This window comes from Rhipicephalus microplus, chromosome X (genome assembly GCF_043290135.1).
Source record: "Rhipicephalus microplus isolate Deutch F79 chromosome X, USDA_Rmic, whole genome shotgun sequence".
NCBI classification, from domain to species: Eukaryota; Metazoa; Arthropoda; class Arachnida; order Ixodida; family Ixodidae; genus Rhipicephalus; species Rhipicephalus microplus.
In genome coordinates, this window is record NC_134710.1 from 378242717 (window position 1) to 378262369 (window position 19653).

Here is a 19653-nt window from a genome sequence, read left to right on the forward strand (position 1 = left end):
AAGGCCCTTTCAAAGTTAGAAGTAATATGTGTGACACTCCGTCTGTTTTCCGGAATGCGCTCATAATAAATGTGTCTAAATATACTGCATATAGAACTCTAGTGGAGACAAAATGATGATTACTACTAGATGCCTTGAATTAAGACGGCAGTTTTATTAGGAAAATGCTAGCAATAACCGCAATCATACAGTGACTATACTCTGTTTCACAGATCACCTACAAGGCTGCAGAGGCTAGTGAAACTTCTTGCGGTCCATATGTTCGCATTAGGAAAAATAGTCCACTGCTGTTACTACTCAAAATAAGGTTTCCTTTTTGTTTGTAGACTCGGCATTGAATGACTATGTTTCATACCTACAAGTAATTCGAGCCTGCTGTACAGTTTTTACTACACGGCTGGATGGGTTAACGTCTTTATGTCTTCGTTCTTCGGTGTTTTGTTTTGCAGGTGGTCGGGACGCGTCATGCGGAGGCAGATGCTTAGACCACGCAAGTGTTTACAACAAGAGCCAACTACGATATTCGTGAAGTGATACGCATTGCTGACCAAACTACTGTCATAGCATCCACAGCGTTGCACCTGATGTGTGAAACTGAGTATAGTCATTGAGCACTGTGTCAAAAAAATCTTTTAGTTACCTTATAATGTTAAGTTTAGTGTGCCCATGGTGATCAGCACATTGAATTATCAAAGTCTCTAAAAATTGTGCTACCGCTTAGATTGAAAGAATGCGAGCACCCCTAGACCCGTTTAACGAAAATTGCGCCTTTCTCTAAACACAATAGATACAACTATAAGGCTATAGAGTGCCGCATGTGGCTGTTCACTTAGAGGCAATGTTGTTGCTAGACATCACCGAATGGCTAGCGAGATTCAAACGCCTTGTAATGACACATTGAGTTAATTATCTCTCATTTCCCTTGATCGTTTCAGACACCTACAGTTTCCATGAAACACGAGTAAATGCCTTTCACAACTATGAGAAGTGAAGCTAGAAACCTTCCAGTACAGAGTCACAAGTTTTAATTTTTATTACTTTGATAAAGCTGGCGTGGATACGAATCTTTCGCCCTTTTGCAAGCAATAAGGTAAGAAACTATTTTCTCTCCACCATTGCCCCTTCCCCTCGTGATGTTTCCTTAGATTAGTGCTTCGTAATCTGGGCATGCCTTCATTAACATCGTAACTATTGTGATCTTGCGTTCGTCCATAGGGTACAAACAACAGTTCTAATATTTTAAATGCTCTGCGAAAATTTATCGAAGACTCCTGAAGTTTATCACTTTAGATTTACCAGCCAGAGGTTACCCTATTGATTTTCCACATCTTTCTTGTTTTAATCAATGAATTAACAAATTTGGTTACAATTTGGTCGCATAGGTTTAATTTTGCACATTTGCTTTTTGAACACTCCAGTTCTATACGATTATCTCTTGTATAGCTTTTAAATATACAGAGTGGTCCAAAATATTATCCTCACAAGGATGCAGATCTACCATACCTCTGTCACTTTATTTCTGATCAATCTTATCTGCCGGCATCTGCTAAAGTCTGAGGTGTTATTTCGAATCACGAGGGTGTAACGCCCGCTAGTATCAGGAATAATGATAACGTCCATAGAACTCTATGAATCCCCCGACATCGAGTAGAAGATATCACCATGGCAAATAATGACGAGTCAATAGATAGACCACCTACACCTGCATAGTGCCACACACACCTCTTTCTATCCATGTTCCACAGTGCTAGCTCATTGCATGCATTCACGATGCCTTATGCAAAGCACGCCAGAATGTCCGAGACCATTTCAGATTATTTTACGATCATCTGGTAGCCCTGAGCGTGCAAACACGAACAATGAAGTTCATTCTCAAAAAAAACGTAGCCACCAGTGCAGAGGTGGGAATGCCTTCCAGCATTTTGGAGCAGCCATAAGAGCAGGCAAAATCTGAATGGAGCAGCTACCACTGTGTTTGGAGCAGTCACAGGCTTACCATGACAAACACAGAGAAAAAAATGAAGCTTTACTTTCGTATAATGTTCCGTCAGTTTACTTAATCATTTATACAGAAGCAACAAGTCCGTAATATAACCATAAAAGATAAACAAAAGTAAGATTATGTACAGTTGCGGCGACATAAGATAGTGAAAGATATTGAACCAACAAGCTAGCCATAGCATAAAACTCAAAGCAGCGCACATGTGCGTGCGCACACGCACACGCACACACACGCACACGCACACGCACGCACAAAGATGCCCGAAACTTGCCGTGAATGCGGCTAACTATATACACACTAAATGTAGTATGCATTAGCCACAATGTGCTCAAGTGTGCATAGGGTTCCCTTCAGGGACAGAGAAGGGGGGTGCCGAAGGTTCTTCACAGCACCCCTTCCCGATCATGTCAATGTAAGGGGCTAACTTTGCAAATGAATGCAAATGACTACTGCGCACAGTCCTCGGTCTCATTCCTTTAAACTCACCATCGCCGCTAAGACAGGAAAATTACAGTGCCACAGCAAATACTGCCTAAAGTGCCCACGTCGAAGTCATTTTTCTTTTTTTGGCAATGTCCAGAAATGATTGGCATTTTCATATGACCGTTCGATGGCAGGGGGGGCAACACCGAAAAGTATTTTGAAACTACTCCAGAGTCCGGTATACGCAGCGACCAACATAGCCAGGAACCGACATGATTGACTATCCGTGATAAATTTGTATCACGATGATGCTACTTAGTGGAAACCGACACAGGTTTTACAGACACTGTATGGTCCGTGGGAGCCAATCGTCTACTGGCTAGTTGCATGCAGCGGCTCACGTACTTGATGTACACACCGTGCTGAGGCGCTTGCGCCCACTCCATGGAAGACCGTGCACAGCTGCGACGAGAAGCCTGTTGCGTTAGGTCACTTTCACACTTGGGAAGTGAAAAAAAAACTGCCAGAGTGGCCGAAAAACCACAACCGTGCCCGCTGATGTTCACATTTGTTCTGCCCCATTCCGTCACCGTTGCTGTCACTAACTTGAGAATTGATTTGATTTTGCCTGCATTGTGAGAACTAAAATTCTTATTCTTTTATTGATACAAAGTAATGAAAAGAAACAGTGCAAGCACTTTCAAACCTTGTTTCGGGAGATACACCAGCAAAAACGACACGAGCAAATGTACTGGCAGCGGCGGCACGGTTTAAACCGGCTGTACACAAAAGAGAGACAAGTTGGGGCATGCCGACTCGCTGCTCTGCGCCGTCCACTTCCAGAGTTCTCGACGGTCGTAATCCAAATCGGGCTCTCGATGAATGAGTCCTCGTTGAGGTCATCAAGCTTCTTCGCCCTGCATGGTAGTTCGAGATTTGAGCTGATGCGAGCTACCGCGGACCATATAGTGCCGCCGACGCCTGTGCCACCGTGTCGAATCTGCGGCCGGCTGGTTAGGTCACGTGATTTGATCTAGCGCAGCCAAGGCTGTGAAGTGGAAACCGGATCTGGTTTCCCGTGGTGGGAAAATCTGACCGATTCTTGTGCGTCGGTCGCAGGGCGTGCTTTTCCAGCCGCTTGGGCGGCGAATCGAGCTAGTTTCCCGAGAGCTTCGCCAGTTTCTCTCTTTTCGAGGCCAAGTCTGAACGCGCTCTTAACGCGATGATGCAAGCTTTAGGAAAGCAATGCTGTAGGGGTCTTGGCAGCAGACAGAGGCACATTTTGGGCTGTCGCCTTAAGAAAGGTGTACATGTCTCAGGGTGCCTGCAATTCACAACGCTCAACTCTGCGACAGCGCGCCATTTAGTTTCTGAAAAGAGGTGGACGCTGAACACGATCCCGCAGAATGATTGAGGCGGCAGCAATCGGCGTTGCAGAACTCTCGGGTGTAGCCGCCAGCGATTTAAAAGCATGCAGTAGGCTTAAAGCGGCGCTATGCCACACACATAGGCTTTTTGTCGGCGATGAGTTATGCTGGCGCGCTTTCTGGTACTCGCCACATCCCGTTTGTTCTTTGCCAATGTGACATCCTGCTGCATTCCATGGTCTCCTGTTCCTGAAACAAGCACCGAGACACTCGCTATCTTTGTTTCCATCATAGGATTATCACGGGAGTCATGTTATGATTCGGACTGCATATATTTCATGACGAAACATCAAAGAGGGCTTATTTTGTAGGTCAAGATGGAATGAGCGTCTGTCGATCATCCTGACGAGCTTGACATGGTGTCACAAGTGGCTCCGAAGTAGCTAAGTAGCGCTTCAACGAGACCGCCAAGAAGCGAACGACTGGACGCTGCGTCTATGAGAATAAGCCGTATCGGCGACAACGCTTCAGAATGGCGGGATTCAAGCCTCCTAAGCCCTTCGGCTTCTAGAATGCAGTGCACTGGTTCTCCTGCATGGAAGAATTTGATGAAGACCGATTCGTGCCCGGGCTACATCAGAAAACAGACGAAGTTCAAGTAAGGACTCTTCTATATACTATGGGTAGGACGTTCAGGGAGATTCTTCGGTCGCTAAACGTACAAGAAGAAGAAATAGAGGACTTCAAGCTTATAAAGTCTAAATGTAATGACTACTTTGTCCATGCCAAGAACATAGTCTATAAAAGTGCGCGCTTTAATCTACGCCGCCAAGAACTGGGAGAACAGTAGACCAATTCGCAAACAGGCTTAGCAAGTTAGCAGACCGATGCCAGTTCCAAGGCATGAAGGAACGCCTAAAAAGAAACCACTGCGTAGTCGAACTAGAGGACCAGGTTCTTTCGGAATAACTACAAATGAACCCCAAGCTAACGATGGTCTCTGCTTTTGCAAGAGGGCATACGAGCGAAACGGTGAAGCAACAGCAAGCAGAGCTAAAAGAGCATGAGGGCACAGTCCCAGAAGCTTGAATCACCACAGTAAAGCCAAAAAATACTACTGCAAAGAGCACATTTACTCGCTGTCAGAAGCCCGCTTATCATCAAAATAGCTGCAGCTATTGTGCTGGACCACTTCACCCGAGAAACAAGTGTCCAGTGCAAGAAGAAAGATGCAGATTTTGCCGGAAGTTGGGCCACTATGAAAACCCATGCTGAAAAAAAGCAAATCTGCCATCGAGACACAAATCTCGATGGCATCGTCAAAGCTGATAGCAAGTTTATTAGCATGGTCGAGCGGTGTGCAAACACACAATCTAAGCATTTCGTCATGGTAAAGATAAACAACCAGACAGCTTCACATGACAGTAGATATGGAAGCCTAGGTGACAGTCGTCGGTAAAAATTGTCCTTTTCTTCTGCCTCCCCTGGAAAGCGCAGCCAATCTTAAAGGACCACACAATACTAGCATCCATACGATCAGGAAGTTTGACGCTAAAATATTTTTGAAAGACGGCTGTTCACAACAAACCATTTACTTCGTTCAGAACTTGCGCACGCCCTTGTTGGGATTCCCAACTATCGAAGCTCTGGGCATTGTTCCCTTCCTAAACGAGTTAGACACTGCTGATAATATAGCAAGCAAGTATCCCAAGATATACAGAGGCATGGGTGCCATATCATGAGAACAAGCCATACGCCTTGTGCCACATGAAATCCCATACAGTCTTTGAACACCGCGATGGGTTCCTATTTCTATGAAAGAATACGTCAAAGAAGAACTGGACAGGCTAGAACGAGAAGGAATGATTCAGAAGGTAGAAGAACCGACAGAAAGGTGCGTGCCTATAGTTCCTGTAATGAAGCCATCTGGTGCAGTAAGAATCTGCGTTGACTTAACTCAATTGAATCAGTTCGTCAGACGGGAGCGTCATGAACTGCCAACAATTGAGCAAGTTATGGGAAGCTTCCAGGAATCCAAAGTCTTCTCTAAACTTGACGCACATTCTGGTTTATACCAGATAAAACTTTTTGAAGAATGTCAAAGGCTCACAACGTTCATTACGCCATACGGGCGGTACTGCTACTGCACGTTCGGGATTACACCCGCACCAGAAGTTTTTCAAAGAAAGTTTTCGCAAGTCCTAGAAGCTCTAGACGGCACACTGAACTACATGAATGACATTCTGGTGTACGGCAAGAACCAAATAGAACAGGACAAGCGGCTTTATAATTTCCTCGAACGACTTCAACAAGCAGGCGTAACTCTCAACAGGGAAAAATGTTTCTCAGTTGAACAGGTTGCATTTTTGGGAATGATCTTAGATTCCAACGATGCGCGTCAAGACCCCAAAAATAAGAGCAGATAAGCATTTGCCCAAACCCTGAAACGTCGCTGAGGTTCAATCCTTGTTAGGCATGATGAACCATCTCGCAAGGTTTTACCCGATTCAGCTTCAATGTCTGCTCCTTTACGCAGCCTCCTCAACAAAGACCGCGACTGCTCTTGGGGACCTCAACAAGAGGCAGCTGTTGAGAATATCAAGACCACTCTCAGCTCGGACAGATGCCTGGCAAGGTACAAGCGGCCACTGTGTGCGGGTCTGGACACCAATGCACCGACATGGACTTAGCGGGAAAACGTTTTCGAGGGTACTTCGGGCCATACAAGACTCTTCAATGCCTCGGCGCCCTGGACTGGGAGGTTATCCCCTACGGCATTATGAAATAGCAGCGGCGCCGTGTGCGACCTGAAGTCATTCATGTCGTGCACCTCAAGGTGTTTCATGCGTGTTGTTGAGCCAGAGGACTAATTTTTGCTTTATTATTGCGTCCCACCGCAGTGGTCTAGTGGCTATGGTACTCGGCTGCTGACCCGAAGGTCGCGGGATCGCATCCCGGCGGCGGCTGCATTTCCGATGTAGGCGAAAATGTTGCAGGCCCATGTGCTCAGATTTGGGAGCATGTTGAAGAACCCCATGTGGTCGAAATTACCAGAGCCCTCCACTATGGAGTCTCTCAATCATATGGTGGTTTTTTGGATGTTAAACCCCCACAAATCAATCAATGCTTTTAATTACACTTTCTTGCAAGTACCATCTTCTGGTTGTACTTTTTCGTTCGGGTATTGAACTTGCATATTTGATTAAGGCAAGAATTTTGCAGAGGGTGGCAATGCCACACACACCTTTATTTCCATGTTTTATGTTGCCGGTCTATTGCACGTGTTGACAATGCCTTACGTAAACCACGCGGGAATGTCCAAAAGCATTCCAGATTATTTCATGGTCATCTGGTAGGCCAGAGCACGCAAATGCGATCAGTGGAGTGTGTTCTCGAACTTTGTTTTCGCTGAATGTTTCTCAGTATCGTTGCAATTTATTTTTTTTTTCTTTTTAATTGAGCACTATTTGGCAGTCTTAAGTACTTACGCTTTGATGTTTTTGTGTGTGCTTATGCTTTGTGCATTTTAAATGTGTGTTTTTATGCGACTCTTTCCCTGCTCCCTTTGCAACAAATCATACTATTTTACTCTTTTTTAAGCTTTCTTAGTAATCTTTGTCACTTAATTTTGTCCTTACATCACATTACCAGCACGTTATTAATGTTTACTTTTTTCCACTCATGTATTTGCTTTCTTTAGATGTTTTCTTATTTTGTGATGCTCCCCTTACTCAACGCTCCCCATGAGGCCTCTAAGGTACTTTTCAATAAATAAATGCAGACACCAATATTAAGGGGGCAGGCTACCACCGGATACCAACTTTTTTGTTTATTGAGATATCTTAATGAAATTTTCAGGATAGACTTATAGCAAAAGCATTAGAAGAACTGCAAAATTTCATCAAGTTATGTTCACTGGTTATCAAGTTACAGCAGAATATCAGGGTAGTGCACATGGTTCTCTTATTCCAGGCCTGGAGAACTTTCAAAAGGTGCTGGAACTGTGAAATTAACTATGATGATTTCCAGATTAATACTCCAGGGGGTAACAGAGCCCTTTTTTTGAATTTCCTTGCTGAAAAGTTTTAGCAGACCATCAAACTTTGTGTTCGTGATTAAGATATTATCAATCAAATTTTGATTAAATATAATAAATAACGCACACAATATATTGAAAAAATGGGCTTGTCACCCCCTCAGAAATTTATTCATGTACATAATAAAAAAAGACTTATGGAAATCCAATGAGTGGTTCCAGAGATATGGCTGGAATAAGCAGCCTCACTAGCCAAAAAAGTCATTTTGAGAAAACGGCGTTTGAAAGTTTTGAGCACATAGGCAGTTCTAAAGTGAACCTGCAGCGTAACTGGAGGTGTCCTTTGGCACTCTCTTTCTTTGCCGCCTTTCCATCTTCTCTAGGAATCGCTTCTTAGCCTTTTTCAAGTGCAGAGAATCTTTCTCGGCTGCCCGTTGAATGGCCAGGTGGCCAGGTGTTAGCCCCACTGATGAAGCTAGCTCTTGGGTGGCCCTGTAGCAGCCAGCATTGTATCTTAGCACTGCATCATGCAGTGCTGTCTCCACAGCAATCAGTGACGCATGCTGCTCTTTGGGCATGAGGGACCACAGCACCGAGTGAAAGGACTGATGCATTCTGCGTCTTTGCTCCCAGGCAGCGTTGCAGAAGAGAAGCCTGTGAGAGCCTCTCATAAATGGGTAGAAGTGCATCTGCAACATAGCGTGGCAGCTTGTACGAATGCTTCGGAGGTGGAACACCGGTAATCTTGCTGGCATTGTGACGACACCAGGAGTCTGCACCCTCTGGGCACAAGTCGTGGTGCGGCTCCTCATCCGTCGACGTCACATGGTGGTACGGTGCCATCACTGCCCGCCGCATTGCAGCCACATCATCGGAATTGTTCCGTAGGGCCCCGCCATAATAATCCCTCAACTTGTCGATGAGGGCCTTTGTCAGCCTGCCCTTCCCTCCCAAAGCCTTGTCACTTTTTTTGCACAAGGTTGCGAAGTGCAGTGTGCAGTCCCCATCCTCTTCTGAACGTGGTTCAGGCATTCCCCTTTTGAAATGGGGACCAGTCCATAAACATTTTCTTGTACAAGAGCAGAGAAGGTGGCACTATCTCCATCAGACACGAGCGTTGTGTAACGGAGGTTGTGCTTCGACAGTGAGCGTGAAAAGATGATAGCTGCCTCAATCTCCATTCTCCCCGATTTAGAGTCTGTTTTTCTGGCACACATGATTCTCCAGCCAGCATGCATGGTCTGCGTCTCCAGGCTTTGGCCCTACTTGGCAACCAAGGCACTGATTAGACAGAACAACGGTGTCCAAGATAAGGCCCGTATGGTATTCGATAATTTCCCCCCACTCCAATATGGGATGTGTGCCCACGCTTGTGCCATGTTCCATCATAACAAACTTATATCCCTGGTGAAATATTGATCCATTTCTTTGTAAGTGGCTTTTACAGCAGAAGCAGATTCTGCATACAAATTTTCTATGCATTGCAAGTCTGCGGTTCCCTGAATTTCTTCGGGTGCTTCTGAAAGGTCTTGTGATGGAGGCCACGATGGGACACGTTCATCGCTGCCCAAAAGTCGTTGAGAGCCGTTTGTCCCTTGCCTATTTGTTTTGTTGCCATAATGGCTCTTACATTCACATCAAAGGCCTTTGTGTCGTCCTGACGAGATGAACTCCATGAGCTTGAAACTACTCCACAATGCAAGCATACTAGCTCAAGCTTTGCGGCAAGTCCAAGTTGGGTGCCTCCTCGTACCTTCATCCCAATCGCGGTGCACCGGTGGCACGGGGTCCGAGATAGCAGGTCGTCTAGGGCATCCATTTGCACAAGGAAAAATTTTTCGCCTTCACTTGTAGCGGTGGCAGCTTCATGATCGCGCTCCATTGCCTGAAATTTCCGCTCCGTCACTGGCATAGCGCCAAGTTCTCTTTGCACAGCAGCGCGTTGTTGATCCGCCGCCTCTTTCTCCTCGCACGTCAGGAAACTTGTTCGCAAATGCACAGTTGACGACGCGATCGCACTCGAGGCCGATGAAAGAGAAGATGCGGAAGCCACTGTCGATGAGCACGAGACACCAGACGCACTTGTAACGACAAATTCTTGCACCGGCGGAGCAGCAGTCCCGTTGCTAGGCGCGTCGATGCGACCACTCTCTTGCGTAGATGAAGCAGAAGCTGCCCCACGTCGGCGCGATCACCGTTGGCGCACGGACAAGCTTCATAGCTCGCTTCCTTGCACCGAACGATTGTAGCGTCTTCTTTTTCGTTGGGCGCATCGTGAACGAACACAACAACGGTCTCGTATAGACGGTTGAAAATCGTTTCGAAGACAGTTGAAACGTGGAGAGTATGCGAACGGCTGCAACGATACACGGAAGCGAGCGGAACACAAAGACGCCGGACGGAGGAGCAGCAGACGAGCGGCCGCATCGGCCGCATTATGCGCAAGAGCGCTACGTCATCGCGCGCAGCAGCCAATGGCAGTCGCGGGCTCCCCGCGTCCTTGGGGAGCGCGCGCTTCGCCCAATCCCAGCTGCGCGCCTCAGCCACGGGAAACTTGAAAGCTCTCGCGAGCCCTCCAATCATGAGCGGCTTGATCCTCTCCTGCGCTGCCGCCGGCGACGCAGGTGGCGGGGAAAGAAAGAGCAAGAATTCACAAACAAAACAACACCAAAATGGCGGCGCTCCGTCGAGCGGCCGAGAAACTGCGATCACGCCAAGGTGGGGTATTTTCAGCATTCGCGCGCCGCTCTTGGGCCGCCGCGGCATGTTCTAAACTTTATTTCAAATGGTTTCGCGACGAATTAGACGTTGATATTTACAGAAAAGGTAGTTTATGACACATACTGCCCGAATATGTGGTTTGCCAAAAATCGACTTTTTCACGATTTTTCGGTTTTCAAAGGCCGCGTCCCCCCTTGATGCTTGAATGTTTGCTAGCGCATGTATTATTGTCTAGATGCTTTGCCGCAGATAAGTTTATGAACGCGCTACCATCTCCAGTGTGTATAGCTGTAGTTTGGCCTTCAGTTTCCTGCACACAAGTTTGGCCAAATAAAGAGTCACTTCTTTAACATGCAGACTGCTGCCTTCATTGATGTCAGGACTACATGATGATTATGGCTAGGTTCACGACATAGCCACAGACAACATGAGTTCAGATAGAGGCAGGTCTGCAAATGATATTCTCATGTTAGACTGAAATTGCATGCAGTTGTTCAATGGAAGGAAATCGAGAACAATAAGGGTGACACTACACCACAAATGGGTCAAAATTCACATGCACACCAACTAGCTTACAATTTGTTAAAAACAGCTGTAAAACAAATTAAAACAAAAATTCTGTTTTCAGTGTTCGTAGTTGAACTGTCGCAGCTTACTCAAAGTTTCGTCCCGTCGTAGCTGGATACAGCATTGACAGCTTCATTTTCTTGTCGGGGCCAATGATGAAGACCTGCACGAGATAAAAACAAACAAATTAAATTAACACATTTTACTAATGGCCTTTTGTGACTGCATAAAAACACAATTGTCAATTGAGTAATTACATTGTATTGTTTGTTTAAACCATGAAAATTTGCGCACATAAAATTGCATAGTCATTAACACATATATGGATACTAGAAATAACAAGGAGGGCAATGCTGCAAACTAATAAAAAAAATTGAACAAGTCCTTCTCGAAATACAGGACAATTCATTGCATGTAACCAAGAAAAAAAATTTTTAATAAACTTGAAAAAACATTGGAGCTGCAGAATAAAAATCTAATCTCAGCATTGCTTTCTATGTACATTTACTACATTGTGGAAAAGGAATTATAGCGCTAGCTGTCCTAGGTTTGCTTTTACAGAAAAAGCAAACAAAGAAAGTGGTCAAAATCGGTGTTCAGAGAAAATGACAAAAAATAGTCAGAACTTGATTTCGCCATTTTGAGTGAAAAATGCCATGTCACACAGTCAGTTAATATACAACGGGCATGTAATCAGACTAATTCTTAGCATAGGCATGTCGTTTCTGTGAAGTTCTGCTGCTAGATGTCGCCGTGTGCTAGTCTACTGATAAGGCCGCTTGAAGGTACTGACACCGATGTGTGACGAATGTGCGTGCGTCACCCGGGATCTGTCGTACAACACAGCGATGTTTTCTGGCTTGTCCAGTATGAGTTAACGTAGATGTCGCAGCCTGAACTCACGCACTTGCTCAGCAATTTCAAGGCTGCATGAGTAGCGAGGCGTTAGTTTCCGTTTCACGCAAGATTGACACATTTTAGATTGGAGATCGTGACGCAGTAAGTTCGTCTTTGTGAATGCATCATTCAAATCCCTCGGCCTGTTACCAGTAGCCTCTGTTGCGTTGGCGGCAAGCATGCTCCGTGAACAAATTGATTTTCTATTTGTCGACGTGCAGCGAACTCCATCCTGACGACCCGTCACACAGTGACGGGTTGTCACAATTGACTCGCCGTCTGAGCTCCCACACATGCTCCCACAGCCACAAGCGAGAATGCTAGATCGGCTTGTCTCAATCTCGAGATGTTGCCATGGTTGTGAGACTACCTTTGGCATGAGCGAGTTTGCTGTGTTTAGAGTTTGTGCAGTTTAACCGTAGGCGACCAATAAGCACCGTTTCGATTAACCAATGCATTTTACTGCACAGCACATAGAAATCCAGCCATATGAGTCCATTTATTCCATTATTGAGGCATTTTCATTTAAGAGAGTTTCATTTAAAATGCTTCGTATATGGCAATGCTATCCGGAACGATAATGTGCTTTTAGGTAAACGTGCTCGATACCCCGCCACGGCTCATTAAAGAAAAGCATAAATCCACGGCTCATTCAAACGCCTGAGAGAGCTCATTGTTTTATCTGAGTAAGCCACTCCAGCAGCGTCGCAGTTCTCGCATTTCACAGCTTCCGCTGCTCTGCGATGGTTTTCGTCAAGAGAAAACTGAAAAGAAAACCTTGGTCACCTTTTTGTGCTTTCCCTCGTAAATAACCATGACAGGTCATCGGTACACAGTTTTTTTTTATTCTTTGCATGACGACAAACAGCGCACGAACCAGATAAAACGCAATAGCAACTGCGGGAGCAGCAGCGATTGCCTACCACGCGAAACCAAACGCCCGACGAGAGCACCACCGCATTTTCATTACGTATGTCCTGTGGAATTCGTCTATAGATACCTACTCCCCGCCAGCTAAGGAGGTCTTGCATAACCTTGAAAGACGACACAATGATGTCTCCTGTGCCGATAATAAAGGGCTATCACCTACAAACGCACCTGCAGTTCACTATCACATTAACTGTAGGTGCATCTGTGTACTCTGATGCAACACTTTAACGCAACACTAAAACAAAGCCGCCCTCCCTGTCTGGCCATCTCATCGGTGCACCCATCAGAGAGCGAGGATGCATCCAGTTTCCTATTACACAGGCGAAAGAACATTGGTCCACACCATGGCTCGGTCACGTACGTCTGGGAATTGTGGAATGCGAGACCCCATTCGCTTGGGTCGTTGCTTAAGGTTGCAACTCGGTGAAAAACTCGCGGTAAAAGCTCTAGGCATGCAGATTTCACGCGTCACGAAGGGGCGAACCACCAGCCGTATTATGAATACTTTACACAAGTTCTGAGACAAACTATGTATTATATAAGGCAAACAAAAATTTCTACAAGGCTCTTCTGTTAAGCCATTCTGAATACAGTACTCAAGCGTCAGTTTCCGGTTTAATGGTCATTCACAGGCATTTCTTTCACGTTTTCTAAAGCTATGCTGTCAGCCAACATGAGGCAACTACTACATAATCATAATCTGTCTAAACGTGCCTTTGAGCATTTCACTGGAAAAATATAAGGAGTGTAACACCCAAACTTGCGAGAAACTATATAACAAATGTTATTGTTTTAACAAATGTTATTGGAAACAATAATATTTAACAAATATTATTGGAAATGAATGCAATGCATTTCCAATAATATTATCAGGGGTTTCATGTCTGAAGACTGGATGATGCATCCGGAATATGTTCTTTTAGCTTAAATGCGTCTATGAAGGGTCACGGAGACTATGTAGCTGCTTTGTGTTAGTCAAACGCGTGAAACTTCCATAATCTTTCGTCAGCCTACTCTCTTCTCTCTTAACATTGCTTACCGCACCACTTTCAATATTGAAGCAGCCTAAGCATTTCTGGCAAATAATAACACCAATAACAGTAAAGACGACTTTTCTGCAACATAAACTGCAAGAGGTATACTAAATGAGGGAGGAAAGTCGACACATCATAAAAGTTTACTGCAGGTGAAGTGACATACCTACGTAGCGACGCAATGCATAGCTATCTACTGTTATCTCACTTAGAAAAATGCCACAAGTGCTAGTTTCGTGAGCTGATTTGTCTTAGAAATATTTATTACTTAGCCATCCTGAAGCAAAAATATTAAAACCAGTATTTTTCGTGCCCTGGAAAAAAAAAGAACAGATACCAAAGTCTACATCTTTTTCTCTGAATTCTAATCTTTTTGATAGTTTCTGCTAAAATTTATTTTGCATGAAGCTGTATACGACTCATCCCAAAATTGTAGAGGTCTCCAACAAAATTACGTATGCAAAGGCACACCACCGTATTGGTTTAAATAATGGAAGATGCAAAACAATTGTTAAAACAACATCCTAAATTATGAGCCACATATGAACCACACCCCATGAAACGTAGTTTTTACAGCAAGCGTTTACAAATGCAGATTGCGGTTGCATAAGCTTCCTATTGTAGCATACGAAGCAGTGAGTGACTTTTCAACACTTTTATACGTAAAAGACAAGTCCATCAAACAATATTTTATTTTCCTTGTGATAGCACTGTGGGAAGGCCGCGTAGAGTTAGGACTGTTGAACAGCAGCCTGAGCACGATCAGCAGGCAGCTACCACTGCTTATTGGAAGTGATTGTGGTTGTCGCTCCTGTTCCAACCTTCCAATCAATCTCATTTATATACCCACGCTCTTTCTATGGACACTGGACAGCCATGCGAACTACACACGACTAACTTGACAGCATTTTTTTTGCATCGTCTATCTCAAGAGTTCTCAAGCACGTTGGTGCCAGAGAACCCTGTTAAGCAACGTTAAGCGCCAAGGAACCCCCTCTCCTGAAGGAGGAGTGGGGTCCTAGTACAATCTTTTTTTTTCTGTTTTAGACCTCCCCACATTCTGCGCGCGCTAGCGACTACTATCTTCAAATAGCCAAAATGAGCACGGTGGTATTAGAGGGCCCCAAGATTCAAGCCACCATGCATGCCATTTTCGAAACGACTGGCTGGCTACAAACAGTTGGCCGAATTTATTGTGCAGCTTGCACGTTTCTGTTACGCACTGATACATGCTTATTGACGCTCAGGCAATAAATAATGGAGCTTTCCTAGACCAATCACACCTTGGGATCACCATCTAAGGTAGTTGAGAGGGCGAGTGCAGAACCGAAGAAGCTTATCAATGCCTCGGGGAAACCCCGAGGAGGGGCCTGCGGAACCCACTTTGAGAGCCCCTGCTCTTTGTCTATCGCATTCCGCAAGTTTAGCGTGCCACCAGGGCCCCAGCAGGCAGCAGCACATCAGTCGTTTCTTCCACTAATTGTAAAAAACAAAAGCTTCAGTTGTATGCCCCATGGTGCTCATTACACAATGCCCGTCTTATGCAAGCACATTATTGTCTTAGTCAGGAGAGTATGATAACGATACAGCGATGAAATATGTCAATCTATATCACTTACAGCGCGGCAGGTTAGCGGCAGTCCTTCCTTGTCCTTTTCCACCGGGTCCAGCATGCCCAACTTGACGGCGATCTCGCGCTTTTCATCAGCGATGATGGGGTACGGGAAAGGCCCATCAGGCAGCTCACCATAGGCCTCAATGTCCTGCAAATGCGACAGTGTGCTTCACTACGGAATTCGGCAGAGCGTTACAGTGTAGGCTATCATGAATGGGTCAAATAACTTCTATGCAGGCAGAAATTTGGAAAACTAACTCGGTAACATCTGTTAATGGGCAAGACAACATGAACGTCTATTACTCCAATGTTTGCATGCGGTGACAAACAGTTCTGAGGAATAGCCACTACAATGAAAAAAGCGATCTGCGGGTGCTCATAAGCGCGCGCGATGATGGACACTGGCAAAGCCGACATCCCAGAATTAAGAAAGAATAGAAGAAAACAGCATAGGAATAGTGCACGTCCTTAAAAGACAGTCCACAATTTACTGCTGCCAGTGGGCTCATCAGAACCTCGAGCATGTGCTCTGCAGACAGATGGCAGAAGATCTGGCAGAATACACCGTAGCGATAGCTCTTGACACCGATTGTCACTAAAAACTGGTTTAGGCGGAAAATCATAGAAGTGATCCTGGGTAGACATCTGGTTTACAGTGTCAAATAGATATGCATTTATTGCACTGAAGAGGACCGAAAATAGCCATCAAACAGTGACCTACGGTTTTCGTCTAACTATAGAAAGAAAAAAAAGGCAATATTATGGGATCGTGTTTGTGTTTAGACACAATAATAACGAGAACTAACAGTCAATGCCGAGAAAAGTATAGGGGATGTCATTTTGTAGTAACTGTGAAGACAAAAAGAGCACGAAAAAATAACTAGCCGCCGGTAAGGTCCGCGAGGGTCTCATAGGGAAGGACTTGATGCTTCTAGGCAGTATGAGAGAGATTTTTGGTCAACTCTCATCTCCTAATATGAGCAAGTGCTACATCATGCCAAGAGAAAAAAAAAGTGTTCCGAACTCACCCTAACGACTACTGGCGACGCTACTTCCCGACGGCAAGTTATCTTTTCGTTCACTTTTGCTTCTTCACATTTACATTATTATACTTTTAATAACATCCCTATACTTTTCAGGAGGGCATAGTCTGTTCGTTCTCATAATACTACAAGTAGAAGATATTGTTTTAGAACGTAGAGGTGTATACTATTACACAACAATTGCTAGCCGGATAAAAATATTAAACCTCATCTTCCGCCGTTACTCTCTCTGACCACCTGTAACACTCACCCGCTCTTGAATTCCAATCAGTTACTCTTAATGACTATAGACTATTGGGACTTCTCATTACATACCCTACCATTTTTTATTGATTCAGGTAAAATTTCCGCAAAATATGTTTGCTCTCAGGCCCACTCTGTTCTCCTGTATCTTCACATCATACGCCTATCTTTTCTCTCACGGCTCACTGTTGCACGTCAGCCCCACATTATGTAGAATCCTTGTCATAGACCTTCCGTCCCACAGGTAATACCTGCAAGACGCAGCTGTTTTACATTTCTCACTTGCGAGATTATGGACCGAGAATGTATGAATGCACTCCCCCCCCCCCGTCATTATTCTTCAGTGGACTTCAGTTTTATGGCGACGATCTGCAGTCAATGTTTGCCCCAAGTATAGCTTCTACATATACTTCTGCCTCTCTGCCTATCGCAAAGCACTGCTTTTCCTAGATGATCGAATAATCGTTTTCTGTTTATTAACATTTGAAAGAGTCGTGCTTTGCCTGTCCAATACTTTGATGAACAATCCCATCTCGTGGCACATAATGCAACTTTTCAGTAACTTTCGATAAAAACAGCGACATGTGGGGCATCCATAAATTGCGTAATTCTAGCACTCAAGTGCAATCACTATCACTTAAGCGCTTTGTTAAAAAGAAAACATGACAAACTTATTACAAAATATTTTTCACAGTTTTTTTCTTGCGAAATTTCCATCTGTTGAGAAGGTGACATCGAGCCAATAACCACCCACGATATTTAGTGAGCTAGAGTTGCTTTTAGGCATCGTGAACATTTTCTGCTTAGTGTAATATACACTCATGCAATGCACAACTAAATATAGACGCAAGATTTCTACGAGCTGGCAAGCTCGTGGTTAAGGACAAGATAGCGATTTGGAATACGGACCCCTATCCGAGGAAAACAACCTCATAAAACCCTCGCACACTTGTAATTATTCCATTGTCTTTCTTACGCTCCGCACCATACAGCCTTGTTGAGACTTGATTCGGCTATATCGATCAACAATGAGGATAACGTCTCATTTCTTTTTTTTTTTCACTGAACTTTATCTTATATGCACTGCATAGTCACCTTCACAATGCAGTTCTCACAGTGCTCCATCATCTATCTCCCACTGGCCAAGAACGAATTGCGTTCAGATTATATACACGTTGACAAATTATATAGTTTTTGTGGCGAAACAAGTTCACAGCAAGAGAAGTGTTCTCACAACGTGCGCTCTTGTGGAAAAAAGTAGGATGGACGCAATGGTTCTGTTGTCAAAATGTAGCACTATCAAGATGTCAGTTACATGCGATAAAAAAAAAAGTGGCCATCCTTGAGCTGCCTGTAGATCGTAGTTAGCAACAAAAAAGATGAAAGTGATTCATCTTCACGATGAATCCCATCTTCCCTACCCATGTCATCCTTTCGTGATCAAGTTCAAGGGCACGATCACGACAGGGAAACTCTGCCTTCTGCAGACATTTCCACTGTCGAGGAGCAGTGGCCCGATTGTGCTCCTGTGTACGGTGGGTCTCTCGTGGCAATCTTTGCGAAACTCCTTGCGACAGGCCTCAGCGAACGCCATCCGGTGAACTCGCAAGTCTCCACACCATCCGGTAGATGTTGAGGTGCAAGCCTCTATCTTACTATATGTTCTACCCTATCGTCAAACGCACGTGCCTCACACTGCTTGTGAATTTCACTATGCTCATTTGTGACCGAACAGAAGCGGATCTGCACGCTTTAAATATTTCACCAACTGAATGTGTGAACACCTACGCCTTGCGAAAAGACGCTTCTCGAGAACAAGGTCTCTAACACGTCTCCTGTCGTTTTCAGCAAACATTTGTGCACACAGTGCAAGTCTCATACTTTTGCAACGGCTTCTGATGGGGCCGTCCCAGTTCCACGAAGCACAGTTTTGCTTAACGCAGTCCTGAGAACATCCAGGATCCCCAAAGTTGCAATGCTGCAGAAGCAGAAGCCACGTCCACAAACAGCGAGAGAACTTTGCCTATTGACGCAGTCACCCACTGGGAAAGGGAAACAACGTATGACCCATTTGTAACAGTCTTGGCGCATTCGGTCACTTTTCAAGAAAGCCTTTTGTTTTTCAGATCTTGCCGTTAGAAAACTCGAAGTTTTTGAGTGGGCACGTCTAGTAGGCATGAAAACATCACTTCAGCAATAGCTCTCAGTATTGAATGTACTCGTCGCGCACCTTGATCCATCCATGGTGGCTTTCGACGCTGTCACAGGACAGAGCGATGATCTTTACGCCCTTCTTTTCGAAGACGTGCGCGAGCTGGGCCGCCCGGGCCAACTCAGTGGTGCACACTGGCGTGTAATCAGCTGGGTGCGAGAATAGGATGCCCCACCTGCACAGGGCCGAATATAAACGAAGGAACAGTTAACAACATGAAATCTGCAGTGTATACGGACATTAACGATCGATAGCACGTTATGTGACGTTAACCCTCAAAAACGGACATTAACCAGCAATAACCATTTATAAAACCACAAAACTCTCGAATCAAAAATAATGTCAACACATCTAAAATATATTGAAGTTATATGTTCAGTGGCGGTCAAAATTTTGCGAACCACGGGAACAGGTGTCATCCAACGCCACAGCGCTTTCTAACGGCTGCCTGCGAAGCTCGAGAGCGCACCGACCACGTGCGTTTTTTTTACCTGCCAGCATGCTTGTTCACCGTCTTTCAACACTAGAAGAAGCGCAAGGTGCGAATTCTACTGTCGCTGCGG

General features: G+C 44.9%; 1 protein-coding gene across 1 annotated transcript in view; it reads right to left on the minus strand.

Moving 5' to 3' along the window:
- LOC119161045 (peroxiredoxin-6) overlaps positions 1–19653 on the minus strand; it is a 57208-nt gene that overhangs the window by 3311 nt on the left and 34244 nt on the right. Inside the window, exons 2-4 of the mRNA XM_037413368.2 lie at positions 19109–19265; positions 15597–15740; positions 11206–11279 (exon numbers count right to left, since the gene is read on the minus strand). Coding sequence (XP_037269265.1) covers positions 11206–11279; positions 15597–15740; positions 19109–19265 — 375 coding nt within the window. The remainder of the gene's footprint in view (positions 1–11205; positions 11280–15596; positions 15741–19108; positions 19266–19653) is intronic.